This window comes from Micropterus dolomieu, linkage group LG17, assembly GCF_021292245.1.
Source record: "Micropterus dolomieu isolate WLL.071019.BEF.003 ecotype Adirondacks linkage group LG17, ASM2129224v1, whole genome shotgun sequence".
Lineage (NCBI taxonomy): Eukaryota > Metazoa > Chordata > Actinopteri > Centrarchiformes > Centrarchidae > Micropterus > Micropterus dolomieu.
The window spans coordinates 29,511,372-29,530,586 of record NC_060166.1 but is presented as its reverse complement, the minus strand read 5'-3'; the positions used below and the strand labels follow the sequence as shown (position 1 = coordinate 29,530,586).

The following is a 19,215-nucleotide window of genomic DNA, read 5'->3' as shown; positions in this document are numbered from 1 at the left end:
CTCTCTTTTTCCTGCTCTCTTTTCTCTTTCTCTCCTTCTCTCTCTTTTCTCTTTCTCTCCTCCAATTGCCCCTAGTCTAGCCCCATACTTAGGCAAGGGTGATGCAGTCTCCATGCACATGTGTTACTGATGAAGAGCATCTCTACACCTTGTCTTTCCTCTGCCCCCTTTGCTACCTGTTATTCTTACTTGCCTGTTTGTTGGTTTACACTACCAGACAGCCTCAGTCCAACACACCCCTGAAGAATTCTTTCTAGAGGGCAGAAGGTGGATTGTGTTACCACCTTTCGTCTCCTCCACGATGTGAAGCTGCAAGCAAAAGCACAGAGGAATGAATTCCCTCTGAAACCCAGAGAATGAGGAAGGCAGGAAATAATTCAGCAGCAGCTCCAGCAGCAGCATCGACATCAACCGCGGTGGCAGCAGTGAGCGTGAGAGAGACAGAGAGAGAGGGAGTGTGTGTGAGGTTGTGTGTGAGAGCTTGAGTGAAAGCGAGTTCCTATGCACTGTGCCGAGCGAAGCTGAGCTGTGCCGTCGCGTGGCAAGCTGTGTGTTCCCGCTTGGTTCCCGTGCGCTCTGGTGAGGCAGAGCTTACAGAAGGGGAGAGATGTGGCTTCACTCGGAGCTCCAGCATCAGTGAAGACCAGCACCCAGCCGGGGCATCACAGAGAAGCATGGTAGGACTAGAGACCCACTGCTGACACCAGCGTGACTGATGATGACAGCCCACGCGTGGGTTACCATGCGCCACAGCCGCGCTGCTCTAGGAGGAAACACAGCCATGTGAAAGTGACTTGACTGCCAGAAACTCTTGGACATGTTTTCCAGGGCAAAGTCTGGATTTCTTTCTGTGTTTGAACTTGTTTTTTTTCTCTTGGTGCTGTCTGGCTGTCCCGAACTCACCTATCAGGCAAGGACTAAAGGCAGATGGAACAAGGGGGGTAAGTGATGATTGGCAACTACTCTGTGATTTATGTTTGTAATGTTTATTCATCTGTTTGGGTTTAAGATGTTGAGCTGCACTGTATCAGTATATTTATTTATTTAAATGAGTTGAAGATTTAATGGCCATTTTCAGGTCACATTCTCATCACAGACTGACCTTGCCTTGAAACACTTTTGGATTTGGATGTTTTGTACCAGAGCATGATGCATTAAAAGTCTGGACTTGTCTGGACTGGACTTGGCACATAATGTTCTTCCTTTGGTATATATTTGTCTTTACAGTTATGAATCACTGTGGCAACTAAAATATGTTCAAAGGAAATTGACCTGTTTTTATTGAGCATGTCCGCTGAATGGTTTTGTCTAACTTTTTAGTGCTAGCCAATGTATAGCTGTCAAACAATGAAAACTTTAATTAACATTTTCATACTTTTTTAGGGTGTTCAGTACACTTCTTCTACTGCTATCGTTTAGTGTTTAGGGCTTTATTTTGAAAGCCCTAGACTTTCTACACACACCTTGCCCTCTCTGTGTGGCGGAGTGTGTTGAGAGAGATCACATTTATCTGTGCACCCTGGAATGTTTGGCTGGCACGACATGCCACCAGTGTTTCAGAACCGTGATATTTGGTTTAAAGACTTAGATCACTAGTCTTGAGGAGAGGTGTTAATAATTCATCTCAGCCCCTCCGTGGGAGCGGTCCTCTCGTCTCTCTTGTAGCATTTAATCCCCTTTGTCGGATTAAAGGAACCTCTAATCTTAGTGCTAGTGCTCAGTGAGAAGGCTGAGAAATGCTCCCTGCAGCCTATCGGCATTGTTAGCACTCGAGGCTCACGCTCAGTGGGATGTGTGTGTCTTCAAAGAGGCACTGTCACCACCGTGATCTATTTAATGATTCCTTGCCACTTTGCTATTGCTCTTGTTCTGCCTCACCCATTCTTTACTTTACATTTCATCAAATGCATCTTTTTAAAACCATGTTCTCACATTGATATCGCGCCCACTCAAAAATTGGATAATGAAAGATTTTCTCTTTAGATGTCCAGTGCTTCACTCACTTTAATCGATTCATGTGCATAAATTGCAACAGTACATATGAAATAGGTCATACAAATTCACAATCATTTCATTTTCCAGATGTTTGCTGTCAATGTGACAACAACCTATGATAGATGGAAAATTTGCAGACAGAACGAGGGAGACATGTTTCATTCTGCCAGAGCTTTTCAAAAACAACATTAATTTTCCGCCCAATTTTTGATTCACTTATGATGGGAAAAAATGTGTTCAAGGTTGGATTCTAATGTGTTTGGTGCAAATATGAATCAGCAATATCTAAACCGAGCGTAAAAGCAGATAAAGTATGAAATCGCAGCTATCACTGGCCTCTGGTGAAATGGAGGGCAGTAACCTCCCTTGGTGTAATTAGGCCATAGACTCCCTATCTGTGCACAGTTGAACAATTCATTCCACAGCCTTACTCTGAATTGTAACCTTACTTGTTCAATTATAGTTTTGTGACATGTTTTAGGACTAAGATTAATATTTTCCATAATTAGGAGATCTTTGCTGGGCCCTGTTGTATGCCCTGTCATTAGCTATGAAATATATTGGGTGGGAATAGCTATTTAACATTTTATTTGTGTGCCAGCAGTGTCATTGGATTTCTCTCACCAGCAGTAATTTTCATTGACTTTAAATTGCCATTCATTATCACATTTAACATCATGATTTTCATGCTTATACGATTTACATCTACACAGTGTTTAAATTATCAATATTTTCCCTACTGTTACTATTTATATAGCTAGAACACACTGGCAGTATGCATGCAGAATGCATAGATGTAAACCATCTTATTCACTCATTAGAAATTAGTCTACATGGCTGAGCTTTGTTATACATCTACAGTAATTGTAGTTAAAGACCACTAAAAACACGACTGTAGTGACTAGTAGTTCAATAATTGACATTATGCATATGAAAATGTACTTAAGGTGTTATCAAACCACCTCTGCAATCTAAATAAATTGATTCCTGTGATGTGTTGTTACCGTCCTCGAGGCCTTGCAACTATACACTTTTACACATACTGTAACTGTGTTGGATATGCACAAGATTTTAGGTTGAGCATTACTTCAGTGGTGGCTGTAGAGAACCAGTTACCTTAATAATGCAGTTGTGCAAATATAAGCGTATGCATCGATAGCATGACTGCTTTTTTTTTGTTTTTATTTCTTTTTTTTTTCAAGGTATTGTTTGGAGCATTTCTGTCTTTATTTTTCAGTGACAGGATAGTGATAAGAAACAGGAAGGGAGAAAGGGGCTGCAGGCTGAACTCAAACCTGGGCCGCTGCAGTAAGGACTCAGCCTTGTACTTGGGGCCGGCACTCTATCAAGTGAGCTAACCATGCTCTAGGATGACCGTATTTAATGAAAACATTTTATGTAATTTTTCTTTGAGATTGTGAAATGTAGATTTTCAGCAGTTTTCTGAAGTTTAGTTGCATTAAATGAAATGAAAGAATTCAGCAATTATATTTTATATTTGTTTATATTTCTGATCTTAGAAAAACACAATTTGCATCACGACATACAAACGTTCACTTAGAACTTAGAGATTCAATAAGATACAGAAAAGAATTACATACTGTAAAGGTGTATTCCCAAAATGACCACTTAAATGCTATGGTGTCAAACCATGGGACAATGTAAGACCGAACAAATGGAAAATAACCAACATTTTGTAGGATTGTCTTGTAAAGTTCCTTGTATATTTATGGTGTGACCAAACTGTTTTTCACTTTGACTTTCAGCCATCCTTGCACAGCCTGGTGTATGCTGACTGTGGGTAGTCAGTGGATTAACACCAGGTGGACCAGCTGTGGTATGGGGAAGGTTGCAACAGAATTTTATTTATTGTTATCCAATCTCTAGAGAGTGGAGCACTACTTTTGATGGTCTTGTGATCCAGAAACAACCAACTTCACTTCCTCTGCATGATGTCTGACATTGCCCAGAAAATTAATGTTCCTTTATATTCTCATACCACTCTGCAGAGAGAGCCTCCATTACTAATATTACACAGGTGCACAAATCAGGGCAGCAGAGATTGAAGTGAGCAAGGCAATAGTGAGGAAATCCAATTGGATGTATTAGGACCTCACCAAACTACAATAAATGGTAATGTGACAACAGTACCAGGTGGAGAGAAGCCTGGCTATGTTCCCACAGTGCTCTGAAGACAAACGATATGTGGACTAGCCTAGGTTTAGGAACAGGGTCATTTTTCGTAATGTTCTCAACAACTGATTTACTAAACGGGCCTGCTGAGGCAGTCAGTGAAAGAGTAATGGTAAAAAGAAGTGACCAACACCTATTACAGAAATACCACTCACACTCCTCTATCTCCCGCAGCTGTGTATCTGACCATCTGGGTGAGAGTATCAGATTTATAGACCACGAGAGGAGAGCAGAAATTAATATTACCACTTCCTACTCGCACAGGAATCGTGTAGCTTACTACAGATCAACAGCACAGATTGCTTACTTCATCACTGTGTTTACACATACGCCATAACTGTGCAATTAGTAAGCGCTATTCAGGGCTCCTCAGACCATGGAAAACAACAAAGGAGAGTTAGCCAAACTGTCTGTTGTAAATATCCATAATAGTTTATAGAACAACTTCTGGTTTACTTTTGACCTACTTTAATTGCCATAGCTGTTTGTGCACACTGTTTTCCTGTGCAATGAGTTCACCAGGTTTACTATCTAATAAAATGGTAGATAAAATGACTGTTGTCCTGTTGCCTGCTCATGCTTGTTGCTCATTTAGACTTCTTTAGCAATGTTGCTGCATTTTGATCTACTCTGAATAAGAGTTTTAAATAAACTATTCTTTTAAGCTTCATAGTCATAGCTGGTATCTCCAACCTTTACCTTCCTTTTCTTTATTTTCTGTAAGCTGGTAGAAAATAATTGTGCTTACAGGATGGCATTGTATGATTAATCTGGGAGGTTTAGTATCACAACATGGTTTGCATAGTGCTCTTAGACTTAAGGTCATTGTTTTATGAACCTGTCTTCTCTTTATGTAGAATTACTATTAATAGATATCTTCCCCAACCCGAAAATGCGCCACTCATGCCCTGGCCCTAGCAGGAAGGCAGAACTGGCAGTGGGGATAGAAATTTTATTCAAACTAATGGGGGAAAAATTAGGCAACAGCCTGACAGAAAAATGTAATCACTGTCATTAATTTCAATTAATATGTTTTGACTTTTGTCTTGGGGCAGGGAACACAGTGAAGGCTGTCATAGAGCAAGGGGGAAATCACTCACTATCTGTTTGTGACGTTTTGTTGACCTAATGATGTGAGATGTGTTTTCAGCATGCCATGTATGCTAATGTAAAAATGTAGACTGGATATTCAGTTCTGTCAAACACTTGATGTTATAAACAAAATGTTTACAAGAAGGCCAGCAAGTACATCTATAATGACGCAGACTCCCTGCTCCCTCATTATTACTCATTCATGATGAAAAAGGCTAGAAAGGCATAAAATAAATCTGCTGTTCCTCATTCAATCCAATTAGATCATTAAGCTTTGTGCCACTGCATGTTGAGAGGAATAATTCTCTCAAATGTACTTGCCTTCATTTTATACGCCCACTCCTTGTTAGAAGTAAATGTAATGTGTACAAACTGAAAAGTGTGGGCGAAATTACAAATGCAGTGGTATCAGGATTGAGTCAAGATTAGGTAAATGTTGTTGCTACCCAAATTAGTGCGACAGAGGGCTGTTATTAAATCAAATCCAATGCTAAGAAAATTATTGTTGTGTTTTAGCATCTTTGTCCGAAGGTATTTTAAAAAATCACAATGTGCAATATACGGCTACGTAAAATAGACTCGAGCATTCATATGTTCAGAATTCTGGAGACATAATTATCATAACATTAACATTGTTAATTTTTTTGAAAAAAACAAACAAACATGTATTCTTCCACCATATTAACGTATGGTGCTAAAATGTGGCTGGTATCCAGTCTAAGATGTGTTGATTAGGCAACAGTTTAGTTTTGGTGTTGTTTTGTGACTCGTCCAGTCATAATGGAGAACTGGGGCTAAATATCTATTTTGCGGCAGGCATTTTCACTTGTCGTAGTACAAAAAGCACAGCTGTTAATTTAATAACACCAGCTTTGGCTCTGTTCTATTCAAGTGTCCCAGTAAGCCACGGCAGTGTGACAGTGGGCCATCACGTACAATACCAGAATTTAGCCATCATTTATTTAATTGTACACCTGTGACATGTTAAAATTGAAAAGTCTATACACCTATTAGTTGGTCTGACCTGCAGTATTTTTGTACGTGTTGTTTGGCTTTGTGTTTCTGCTTGACTATTTTACTGCTAATATACTGTGTAACTGGTTATATATTCAATATATTATATTGAGCTCTATATTGAGGCTACGCTGTTGACAGACTTGTAAATTTATTTCTGAAAGAGTTTAATGAACGGTCCTATAATTTCTCCCTAGTTTATCACTTCTAAATATTTTCTAACATCCTTTACAGCAGCTATCCCTGCACATTGCTAAATTAGATTTGCCACAAAGCTAGCTAATGCCATGTTTGTCATTGGAAGAGCGCTAATGTTAATGAGCGGTTAAACTATAGTGTTTAACATATTCTAAATATATCTGCAAGCCGTTTGTCTGTAGTTACTGTCAGTGTGTCAGAAATGATTAAACTAAAGGGGACAAATGTGAGCTGTACAAGTATCTAACACTGCTTCCTGCCGAACAAAGTTATCTAGCTCCTCTTCCAAATGTGAAACGTTAGTGTGAAATCTCAAAGTTGCAGGTCCTCGTTGTAAACAGTCATGTAGTATTAGCTGCATTCAACAGCAGTGTTTCCTCTGGGTCACTGTATCTTAGATTGTGGTTGAAAAATTCTCCTAGCTTTAGATAAATGGTAAACGGATAAACTAGATGTGAGTATGCTACATTGAAAATAGTCATTGTGGCAGATTTTTATGGACTGAATTTTGTGTCAGTAGAAACTGAATTTGAATTGATCAGTTTGAATAATTACATTAAAAAACTGGATTTGAATAGCATAATTTGATTTTGTATTGTTTAACTTGAATAATTGTATGGAAAAACTGTCTGAATCTGAGTATTATAATTTAAATTTAATTTATTAGTTTGAAACTGAATTCCAATGAACTTGAAACTGAATGTTGTATAAAAATTATCCAATAATATCAAATACACATCATTCATTTGATCTAGCTCCGACAGACGGTTTATGTGCTTTTATTTTGTAGGCAGCAATGTAAGGAAAACAACAACACGCTGCAGATGAGAAAAGTATGGCAGAAGTTAGCAGACAAGAGAGCAATGGACTTCACATTACAGGATTCACAACTTGGATTAATTTTTATGAAAAGCTGTTTTGATTCTTTTTATCGTGGACCCTTGCAGAGTAATGGAATAATAATCAAGGAATGGACACATTCAGACTTAACGAGCGCTTCAAAGGTAACGGGAGTCGGCACTTTTCTTTTCATCTTGGACCATGCCGGTTACACTGGTAAATCTATACGAATTAGAATTTGGGGCTTGTTTGCGTTGAATGAAATTAATGATTGAATTGTAGAGAATCTAACCGATCTAACAATGTGTAGCATGTTCATATTGACATATTGATCATACGTTTAAACATTAATATTTGTATTAACGATCTAAGCAGCTTAGAAGTAGCTAAAGCAGGCAATCTGCCGGGTTTTAAGAGGTTTTATACATCCAAAGAACTTCTTTAAAAATCAGACCAGGTGTTTAATGGAGACCTGCGTTTATTTGTCAAAACGTGTTCCCACACCAGGCCAGTAAAGGTGGTAGTTAAAAAACACTTTCATTAACCACCTCAGTAAACCCTTTCCTAACGAGTTTATGAACTCAATCGTCAATTTCAAGTCCCTTCTAATCAGTATGCTTTAGGGTGTGGCTACCTTATCGGTACTCAAGCCGAACGGCATCAGTTTTCAGCTTGGTGAAGCATGACAAAAGACACCATTCTCAGGTTTGTAAAAACGTATATAAGAAAAAGATTTATGTACAAGTGATAGGCACAGTTTACGTATCGGACACATGATTCAGTCAGTCCTTTATGTAATGTAAAAATATAGCTGTGCTCGAATACCCATGCCATGTGTGGTGAACTGAAGGGAATGCATTTATGACAGTATTAATGGAAGCCCATTCAGGCCAAAGTGATACCATGGAGCTATCTAGATTGGTTCGCTGGGTGCATCCGTTATTCATGTTAACTGTGATTTTCACTGAAATGCTTATTTTGGCTAGCGAAAAACAGGCTAAAAAAATGTACTTACAGGAAAAAATTAACAGCGGAATCCTAAGAAGTTTTTTCAATGGTGGTGGTTAAATTTACAGTGCAGTAGATCACTCTACCTTTATTGACAGGTCGCCATGGTAGCTACTTGCAGTCACAAGGTAGCCTAACCTATATCATTTGTTCATAAATCTTGCAGTGAGCAAGTAACATTAAAAACAACATCCTACCGTAACCCCCCTCCCCGCCGCACCACTAATCATTCAAAACATGGTCACACTCGCTCACACCGAGAGAATTGACAGTGCTCTGTCGCTCTGTGACAGAAACTGAAAGACGTGTCGTCAGCAGCTGAAGCAGTAAGACAGAAGAAAACAGGGAGAAGATAAAGAATGTTTGCGTTTGGCTCGCTGGCCATTTAACATTAGCTTCACCAGTGCCTTTTGTTTTTCAACTTTTCATAAAGCCAATGTCAGCGTCACTTTTTGTCAACCAACAAATCACAGCCTGGATGGAGCCAACATTAGAAAAAGGTTGACGTGCTACAAACTTTCAAATGTTGAAGTATATGATTATTGACAAGTTAGTACGTAACGTTAGTATTAACAAATTAGAGATCAATATATATCATTTTGCTTGCGCAAGGATTTAATGAATAAAAAGAACCCACAGAAATGAAATATTTCTGATATATTAAATCCACGTGCAGCTGTAAGTGGATTTAAATATTCAACTTGTGGTAAAATAGTATTCTATTATATGAAATTATAATGAAAATAGTTAATAATATATTAATGTTATACTAACCGTATACTATTAACTGAACATTAATTATACACTTTATTTAATGTTATAATATTATACTACACTGAACAAAATTATAAACGCAACACTTTTATTCTTGCCCCCATTCATCTTGAGCTGAACTCAAACATATCTGCCGAGATAATCCATCCACCTCACAGGTGTGGCACTTGATATGCCACACCTGTGAGGTGGATGGATTATCTCAGCAAAGTGCTCAATAACACAGATTTGTGAACAATATTTGAGAGAAATAGGCCTTTTGTGTACTTAGAGAAAGTCTTTGATCCTTGAGTTGAACTCATGATGAATGTGGGCAAAAACAAAAGTGTTGTGTTTATAACTTTGTTCAGTCTAATACGCTCATTTACACTAGCTCCTCCTTCAGGTTGTGGATAGTGCATCTGCAGTGGACAGATGTAGATTTTGTCAGAGCCAGGATACCATTGTGCCAATAATGTACTACTCCTAGCCACCTCCTCCTGAGAGCAACAAGCTCCTCTTGTTCTGTTTTACATCTGTGTTACCAAAGTTATTGTTATAAATATTGTGTATCGTTTAACTTTGTTCAAGTTGAGAAATACATGTTTCAAAATGTCAGTATTTTGTGCATTTTCTGTGATAATCGAGCAAGTAGACTCATAGTACCATTTGTTCCATTATAACAAAATCGCAAATTACAATATTGTCCACAATAATTGCTATATGACTTTTTCTCCAAATCATGCAGCCCTAGTAATATTCATTGCAACTCAACACTGGTGGGGATAAACAGCTTAAAGGCAACTGAATGTAAAGATAATGTTCATAAGGATCATTAGACAAGTTCTTCCTTCTAAGGACATTTGATGAGTCACAGAATATAAAATCATTTCTCAACTCAGTTTCTCCAATTCTTACGAAGACTTCAGATGTAAATCATTCCTATTGCAACATGGTCTAATATATATATATTTTATATTATTGGTAATAATATTTGTGCCATTTGTTACACTCGTTTACTTTGGTAGTTGACATTCATAATGACAATTTTACACTGGTTAAAGGTTAAAGGTCAGGTTAAATAATCTTGATATTATACAGTCCAAGATATTAATGAGATGTTAACACCTAGCTCTCCAAATCTTTTAAATGAGGGATTTATCATAAGGTAAAAAAAGTTAATCTGATTGAAAGATTTGTTATTGCTGGCAATTATAGGCTGAGGCAGTGAAATAACTGATTCAGTAAATTGGTAAAGTGCCATTACTAACCCACTTGCCATACAGCACAGCTTAATTGCCACATTCCAGTCACACGGTCCCTAATGAAGCTGATATCTAATTGCAGTGGAAATTACACTTTACAATGACAGTGGAAATTTCACACTGTAAGTATGACAACTTAGTGTGATGGATAGAAGTGGGTGTGTTTTACAGCCTTGGACCCTTTCGCTTTCGTCATTCCCTGATTGGCTACAACCAAGTAACGGAGTATCCGCTTTATCCCATGTGAAGATGGTCCAAGTGTAATAGTGTATGCATGGTTGCTTTACTGTGCTCCATATCTTTCACTCTTGCTTCTCTCTCTGTCACTCACCAGAGATGGTGTTTTTAGTCATGCTGATGATCACTACGATCGTCATGGAATGCAAGTTTTGCTGTTTGAATTTGAATATTTGTAATGCAGCAAAAGGACTGAGATAGTCTGCAGAGGAGAGTTTTTACAGCTTGTTCTTTAACGTGCCATCCAAACCAATTGCTTTTTGGGAAATCTTTAGTATTTCCTTGGAAATGTCAGCAGCAGAGTTACACTAGAGTCCCTGCCCAATTGAATTTTTCTACTGTTGCCAGGAAGATGACGTTGTCATGGTCAGAAACAGGAATCCTTCACAAAGCATGTCAGTGACGGAACTGTATCTCAGTAAGCTTTTTTACCTTATCTGTGACTCTCCGCTTCACTCTAACTCACTTTCTTTCCATATACCTCCGTACCTCTTTTTGCTCTCTGCTATAAAACTTTAAAGAGATAAGAAGCTTTTTTCTATTTCAGGGTCACCATTAGCCTGAATAATGCATTGACAAGAGAAGAGCAGTTTGAGTTCTATGGAGGATAGAAGCACAGCCTTCAATTAAATTATACATCATTATCACAGCTGGCAAGCCTGGTGCGACGGTACCCTCTCCGTCCTCTCTAAATGTTCCATGTTACTGTCTTGTCCAATATTGTGTGTCAAGCAACGGTCTCTTCCTGTGCCAGCACAGAGCTGTGATGCAGATAATGCCACCTGTGCTGTAGGTGCACATTAAAAAAACGGCAACAGTCATTGAAACATACTGGTGTTATTCTGCATTCCTGTCATTCAACAGAATGTTTTTAAGAGACAGTGTCAAACTGTCCCAATCCATTAATTAAAGCACCAGCCTTATGCTTCAGTCAGATAGTTATGCAATTTTCTGTTTGTATTTTCTTGTGAATGTTCAACTTTGAATAGTACCTATGACAGCTAACCAGTGACCAAATCTATTTCTTTTTTTAAGTGGGCCTTGAGTTAATAATTGTTTTTTCAACATATTCTCAAGGTGGAGTTAACTTTGACACTAAAATTTCTTTCAGATTTTTTGCACAGATTGAAGTTGTGTACACAGTACACTATAAACTGCACTAGAGGTTTCCATACAGATCAAGGAGTCCATGTATCATATCAGAGGGTACGCACATGTCACCACATGCAGGAAGTTGCCATAACCACTCCTCTTCAAATGGCAACTTAAACCAGTCATGATCTGCTATCAAGACAGTTTGTTGACATGTGAGACGTAGGCATAAACTGTATTTGAACTTATACTTAATATTTTGTTCATGCTGGGGTTGTCTAAAACCTGACCAAACCTTCCAACTATATCAGATCCACACTGATATAATTGCTCTATGGATATTATACAAAATACTACAAGACAAATATAGAGCTATTTACTTGTCAAACATATACACATTGCTTAAGTAATGTTAATGTAGGCCCAGGGCTGCAGTATTTTTAAAAAGATAATTCTGTATTGGGGGATACTCAACATGAAAAGACTATAGCATAGGGACCAGGACCAAGAAAATGATTCCCAAAAGGCTGCACTGTGTGCACATATGCACACAAAGTTTGTTAAACACAGGAATAACCCCCAGTGATAGCAGAAAGACAGAAATGCAACCAGTATGATTCTTTAAAGTAGCTGTAGGGAGTCTGTTAGGTCAGATGTGGGTCCATGGAAATAAAAGCAGGCTACATTTTGCCTCTCACCCGTGCTGTAGAAAGTATGTCCAACCAGATGCTGAATGTCATTTTGGACCTCAGGAGATGCTGCAAGAGGCTCTGGCTTTGTGGGAAATATGTCAGTGCAGTATTTATATGAAGCAAGGGATTTTCAATGCCAGATTAAGGTGTCTACAAACGCCCTCTTTACATTTTGCATTAGCATGTGACTTATCCAGATCCCTTCTCTTGCCCTCATAAAGATGTTCAGTTATTTTTAAAAACATGTCTTTTGAGTTGGTTCTTGTGGCATTTGTGAAATTAAAGTTGTAACTCCTTTAACTTGCATGGTCCATGTTTAGCATCATTGGAAGGAGGTCAGGGTTGATGGTCAGGTATTCAATGTGTGTGACTTTGACACTGGAGACTGGAGCTTCCGTCCTGTTTCCCACGTGTTGTTGGATTTAGTTGACTAAAAAATTTGGTGAATGTAAAAAGAAAGTAAATTATCAAGACAAAAATGTATTTGTTGCAACTGAACTTCACATTAGGAATTTAAACATTTAGAATAGCTTAATTGACCCTACACTAAGCCCCGCCCCACTTAGTTACTGTTGCTAAGTCTGACAAACTGTTGGCGCTGCCACTGTCTATTACTGCACTCCCCGGAGAAATATTGTCAGATTTGTTGGAAAAAGCAATCTCGGAAAGAAGCAGACAGTTTTGCAGTTGCATTTTACATTTGAAGGTTGTATTCAGGCTGTCAAACTGACTGAAACAGACGAGAAAAAAATTAAAGATATAAGCTCAACAATCACACGGTACAAGTGAACCACCGCATCCCCCGACTATTGAGACAAAAGACAACGATATGAACAATCAATGCTGTTCCTGTAAAGCTGGGTAGGCCTCTTCATTATTACATTCATTAAAAAGCAAAAACAGTAGGGCTTTATTACGTTACATTCTGTTGAAAGTTAGCTAGCGTTAGCTAACAAACATTACATTAGGAACAATCCACAGCCGACATTTTTCTGGATTTATTTCAGGTTTTGGAAAGGGAATAAATCGTACTTCTTCTTTCAACCTCTCTGGGTAGCGACTGTAATTATTACAAGTGCCCCAGGAACAGCGTTTGACCATATCTTAGAAAAATACAGCCAAAAAAAGCTAGAAAACGACTCCTTTTGCATTAGAGTCAATGGAGCGCATCCATGAAAGTGTCGGACCTCAGTTAGTGAGTCCTATACTGCGCTGTGATTGGCTAGCTGTGTATTCGGGGTGTGGCTTAGCGAAGGGTCAATTGCCTTTCCCTCTTGCTTTTGAAATGGTAATCAGTAAAGTAATCATACAGATGAGTAATTATCTTGTCATCCTTTTGGCAATGATAAGAATATGAATTGGTCAGTGATGTTGGGAAATGTATTTTAGGTGATCAAGCTTAAATCGGATAATCAGAGGGAGCTGTCATTCATTACATTTCAAGAAATCATCAGTAGCTGTTGTGCTTATCTCAGCGCGGAGGAGGTCGTTTCTGTTCTATAACAGAACAGAACTGATCTATAACTGTTTATGCAAAGAAAGGTTTGCCATCACAACAATGTACACTCTAATGTAGGTCAACTAGAAGCAGTGTTGATGTCTGTTATTGTAAAGAAACTGTCAGGATATATCTGCTATTCTACTTGAAGGACTAAAAGCTGGAGTTGAGAAGGACATTCTCAAGTGTGTTATTACCTGCCCTATATTAGTGCTGCATTATTAACATTGTCCTTAGCCCTCTAGTTAATTAACCCCAAAGACCTTAATTTACCGACGAATAATGCATAACAATGGATTAACTTCCTGTTCGCATTACCAAGATTGATTGATTAAAATCACAGCTGCGTTATCGGTCATGTTTAAATATGACCATATTATCAGCGAGCTGCATTTATTAGTTACCACCAACACTGAACTCCAGAAGCACAATAATCAGTTTTCTCAAGTATGTCCATCCCTCATGCTGAAAGAGCAGACACATAAAGCAGTTTTGAAACTATGAACATGAAAGCCTCTAAGTTGTAAGTTATTGTTTCAGACTTCAGACAAGTCAGACTTGATACATTTAATGCACAGAGTTTCAAACATTCAAAACAGTTTTCTGTAAATAAACGTAGAATAGGGAGAATTTGCTGAAGGCTGTGCGTTGTGAGGTCAATATTCAGACTTGAAATAGTTTGTTTATATATGATCCCTAAATTGAATTATCTAATACAGTTTATTTTAAATGAGAATATAATAGATCCATTCATGTTGTGGAATTAAGTATCATTAATACTAAAAAAGTTCTTGCATTTGACCGGGCCAGACAGTTACAAAGTGACAGAATTTACTTAAAATTATATTGTATTTACTGTACACACACACTAAATCTTATACAGAATTTATGCAAAGATTATTTCCACCATACTGTACATCTAAAGTTTCTTAAATTGTGTGAAAGATTTTACATAAGACATACATGAGCTAGAAAAAACATATTGTACAACTGGGCTGGGAGAAAGGCATGGGTTGTATTATGTGGTGACAATTAATAGAAATGAGAATTGTGGGGTTTTGACACGCTTTAAAGTTCATAAACATAGGAGATTTTTCACTACTTAATAGTAATGCATGAATGAAGGCTACTGATGGCATTGAACCAAGTTAGGAGGTGATAATTGTCATTTTACTTTAGTTTTTAGGTAGCCTGATTGTTTCTATGAAATCAGCCTGTGGCAGTGTAAATTTATCTTTTTCTTCTCGTTTTTATTTTCTATATTTTGAATTTGCACTACTGTAGATGTATTCTGGATGGATTTGCGATGGATCTGCTTTTTGAGTTTAACTCCAGTGACCGTGCAACCTTGCAAACATCAGGCCCCACACTTATTTTAGCTTATTACAGTGTTTGCTTGCATTCTCATAACACAAAAAGCGTTCAAAATACTCAGCAGAATATGTTTTGGAATGTTGTATCTTGTCAGTATGAAAATAAATGAGAACATGAATAATGGCTAATGGTTGCGTGAAAGAAAGTCCTTAATTATGTTTTTCACAGTAAGAAATCAAACGGTTTGGTTTCATTCTCAGCTGTTACGCCATATAAGTTTCAATTATAAAAATAAGTGATTGTATAATAAGCACCTGCATGTGAGTGGGACCATGATATGCTTTGTGAGTGCCGCGCTCCTGTGACTGGCAGTGTTGCTTTGTAGGTTGTCGTTGTAAAGTCATGTTTAGTGCAGCATTATGCCTCTGTTCACTTTTGTATCGCTGGATTAGAGTGTTTATTGTCCAATTTATCATGTTCAGTTCGCCTGCCATGAGAAATCTTCCCATCTCTGAATATGCAGTGGCTCTGCTTTGCAAATACACCAAGACAAATATGAACAAGTGGTCTCTGCAATCTTCCAGCTGATGCCCTGCAAAGGTTCAGGAGCACGATTTCCTGCAGAGACCAAAATAACTTGTAGATTTATTAACCTAAAAGCAATGAGCGTAAAACAAAGTAATTCTCAGGATATTGCTTTACCTGCCAAGGATAATTTTCTGCTTAAGCCTATAAAATGTATGAAATGAGAAAATGTTGAATCACTGTGAACTTCAATCTATGGTTTCTTCTGTGTCGTAACGGTTACAGCAGAGGTTTCTCACCTTTGCTTTGTGTCGTAATGGTTGGCTATGATGCAATGGCAGTATGAACCGATATAAGACCATGGATGCTTTGAAAGATGAGATAGAAGTCTGCACACTGGATTAAGAGTTTAATGACTGGTAAAATTGTGGCATTTCGTCCAAGGTGACCCCTGTGGAGAGATGATCATGCCAAAGCTAGATGAAAAGTGAAGGTAATCCTTTCTTCCTCATTTCCAGATAGCTGTCACCAGCACAGGCTTTGTCACCAAGGCCCAAGGCATGTAATTACACTTTTATTGGCTTTAGGGAGACTGCATCATTCATTTAAAGAATAATCTCACTTGTGAGCACAAGCCACAGCACAGATACATCATACCTGCATGGAAGCCTCTTGTTCTGACTCGCTACGGTTTAATGGACTTTTATGAATCTAGGTTTGATGCATTGTTAATAGTGCGTAGGGTGTTAATATCCTGAAGTCATGCCTCTCTCCTCTTCAGTTGGGCGTTTTGTGAGTTGAAGAGCAAGGCCATATGAGTGTGACAGCAGCAGCATGCGAGTGTCTGGGTCTACTGCCAGCCAGCCTTGACACCATTAGCTGTGGTGACACATTAAGGTTCTGTTTGCCTTGTAATTTGTTTTGTCTGTCAATTTGATGGATGTCTTGTTTGCCGGCACTTCCTCACACATTGGAAAATGGTAGCTCGAGGACATTGTTAAACGAACTTCAAAAAGGGGAGCAGAAGGCATTTGTTTTCTCCAAACAGGATTTTTGTGTTAATGGGTGTGTGCAACATTGTCTCAACTCCGTGCCACGTCAGGGGCTGGATAATTATAGGTGAAAAGCTCATTTGAAGAGCAAGCAGTGTAGTCCAGAGGCTCGAGTGAGCTAGAAATAAAGATCCCGGTCACATTCTTTGGAGTAAATGTCTTAGCTTATATCAGTGTAGAAATCTTAACTCTGCAGATTGCCACTGCATGCCCCTCTTTCTGTGTAGAAAAACGATGTGTGCTGAAGTGAAGACTATAAAACACTGTAATGTCAATTTCTTCCTGCAATTGAATGCTGGTACCCATTACATTAATTCCACCAATGATTCTACTGCATATTCTTTTGGTCACACTACTGACCTCACCTCTGTGACTGTGCAGCACTGAAATATCCATATAACTGCAGTTTAGCACACTTGAGGAAGTGTAGAGGTGCAGCAAAAAATGAATTCACCTGTTTCTGCTCAGATGACAGGTCAGGCAATACACAGCACAGAACTGTTGAAAATTCCCTTGTCTGACCACCTGCCTCCAGCTGTGCAGTGTGGGAGGCCATCATAACCCTCTATGTGGACCACTCAGCTGAGGAAACGTTACTGCTACACCACTAGCTCAGCTTAATGAACCACCTCACTATTACCTACATGTAATGCCCAAGAAGGTGTGAGAATTGATAGCACAGTCCTACGCCTTACTTGGTGTTCAAGCTTAAACCTTTTCAGACATGGTAACATTTGCTGGCTTCATGTGTAAGAATAATTTGGTCATTAAGGAATAGGTGACTTTTATGTAAATTTTCCTTACAGCTTCATTCAGACATAACAGAAAAGCGATGTTAGCATGCATTTGGAGTGCAAGAGTGAACAGTGTCTCTGCTTCAGATCATTGGTAGTTGAAAAGTATGATATCTATCTATATTTCTGCCAGGAAAGGCAATATAGAGGGTGAGTGGGTGACATGCAGCAAAGGACTCCGGTTTTGAATCAAACGCAGGCCGCTGCAGTGAGGACTTAATGCTTCACGCTCTAACAGGTGAGCTGCTTGGCACCCCCAGAGTGTTGTCACTGATAGATTTTAAAACTTTCTTTTTTGTTGGATATTGAATTAATGACCCTTGTGAGCACATGGGAAGCTTGTTACCGCTATTCTCAGTGAATCCCTTAATCAGTTTCATTCTTTATTCTGAAGAATCCTGCTCCTTATTTTATCATGTCCAAAAGTGCACACTGAATTCCTATATGCCTCTCATGTGAAGTGTTTTGTTGTGTTTTCTTTAGAGCCTGACTGATAAATTGGCGTATCTGTATTATCAACCAATATGAGCTAATTGCAAATACAACGCTATCAGTGTTTATGAGTGTTGTCATTGCATAGTTTGTCCACCAGAAGACACAGTGCAACTCCCCAGTTGGCAACACACATGTTTGGAATGCCACAAATTAACCACAAAACACAATCAGCTGTACTTTTGTTCAAAGTACTATTGTATCAATAAAAAAGTTCTTTAAGAAGTAGGAAGTAAATGAAAATCGGCTGATATATCAGAATATCAGATGATTGGTAATGATGCAGAGCAATGTAGAGAGCACCACGATCAGCCTTTGCTGTAAAAAACCCCAAAATGGTCCGAAAGAGAGAACTTTTATTATAGAGAATTGTCTGTTTATTTTGTTTATTATGAATGTATAGTTTGTCTTAATATGCTAAACTTAAGCCACTTAAATTGAAATTGAATGGAGATGACACAACTTTAACGACAGTGTAGGCTAAAGAAACTAGGAAAATGTCAGAGCCATTAATGTATAAGGGCAGAACCAGTTAACAATAAGAAAAAGATATGATGTTCAGAGAAAGGATATAGGAAAAAGAAAACTATCAGCGGCAAGGACAAAAACCAGTGGTGTAGCTGAGCGCTGAGAGGAGAGAAGAGAAGGGACTGAAAGCAGACATGATGTCGTGCTACTACTTTTGGGCAGGTTGATATTTGTAAAATAAATTTAAAATTTGGAGTAGGCTATGTAGCTATTACATGTACTCTACCTAAATAATGTATTATTGTATTGGAACTATGGAAATCTATGTACATTATTGTAACTATTTCTGAACACGAGCCTGGGGCAAGCTCACCTGTAGGCATGTCATGAGCACGCGTCAACAATGTAATTACTCTCACTGCCAGAAGGGGCGACAATGTTCTGCACTAGGTTTAATATGACTGCATTCTAATGCAGACTTAATATGGCTGTACAGTACGTAAAAGTGACCTTGGACACTTACTAAGACATGAGAAAGACTTGTAAAATTGTCATCACATTACAGAAAGAGGTGCGTGTCTAAATGGGGCTTTTGTGTGTTGGTATGTCTTCATTGAATCAAACAGAATCACTTTTAATGTCCAGGTATGTGTATACATATGAGGAATTTGACTCCGCTCTTACATAAATCTC

At 38.4% G+C, this 19,215-nt stretch overlaps 1 protein-coding gene across 1 annotated transcript in view; it reads left to right on the top strand.

The window, feature by feature from the left end:
- The first annotated feature begins 139 nt into the window (after positions 1 to 139).
- The window catches only part of robo2 (roundabout, axon guidance receptor, homolog 2 (Drosophila)), a 250,147-nt gene continuing 231,071 nt past the window's right edge, over positions 140 to 19,215 (top strand). The window contains exon 1 of the mRNA XM_046073265.1: positions 140 to 941. Coding sequence (XP_045929221.1) covers positions 818 to 941 — 124 coding nt within the window. The 5' untranslated portion in view covers positions 140 to 817. The remainder of the gene's footprint in view (positions 942 to 19,215) is intronic.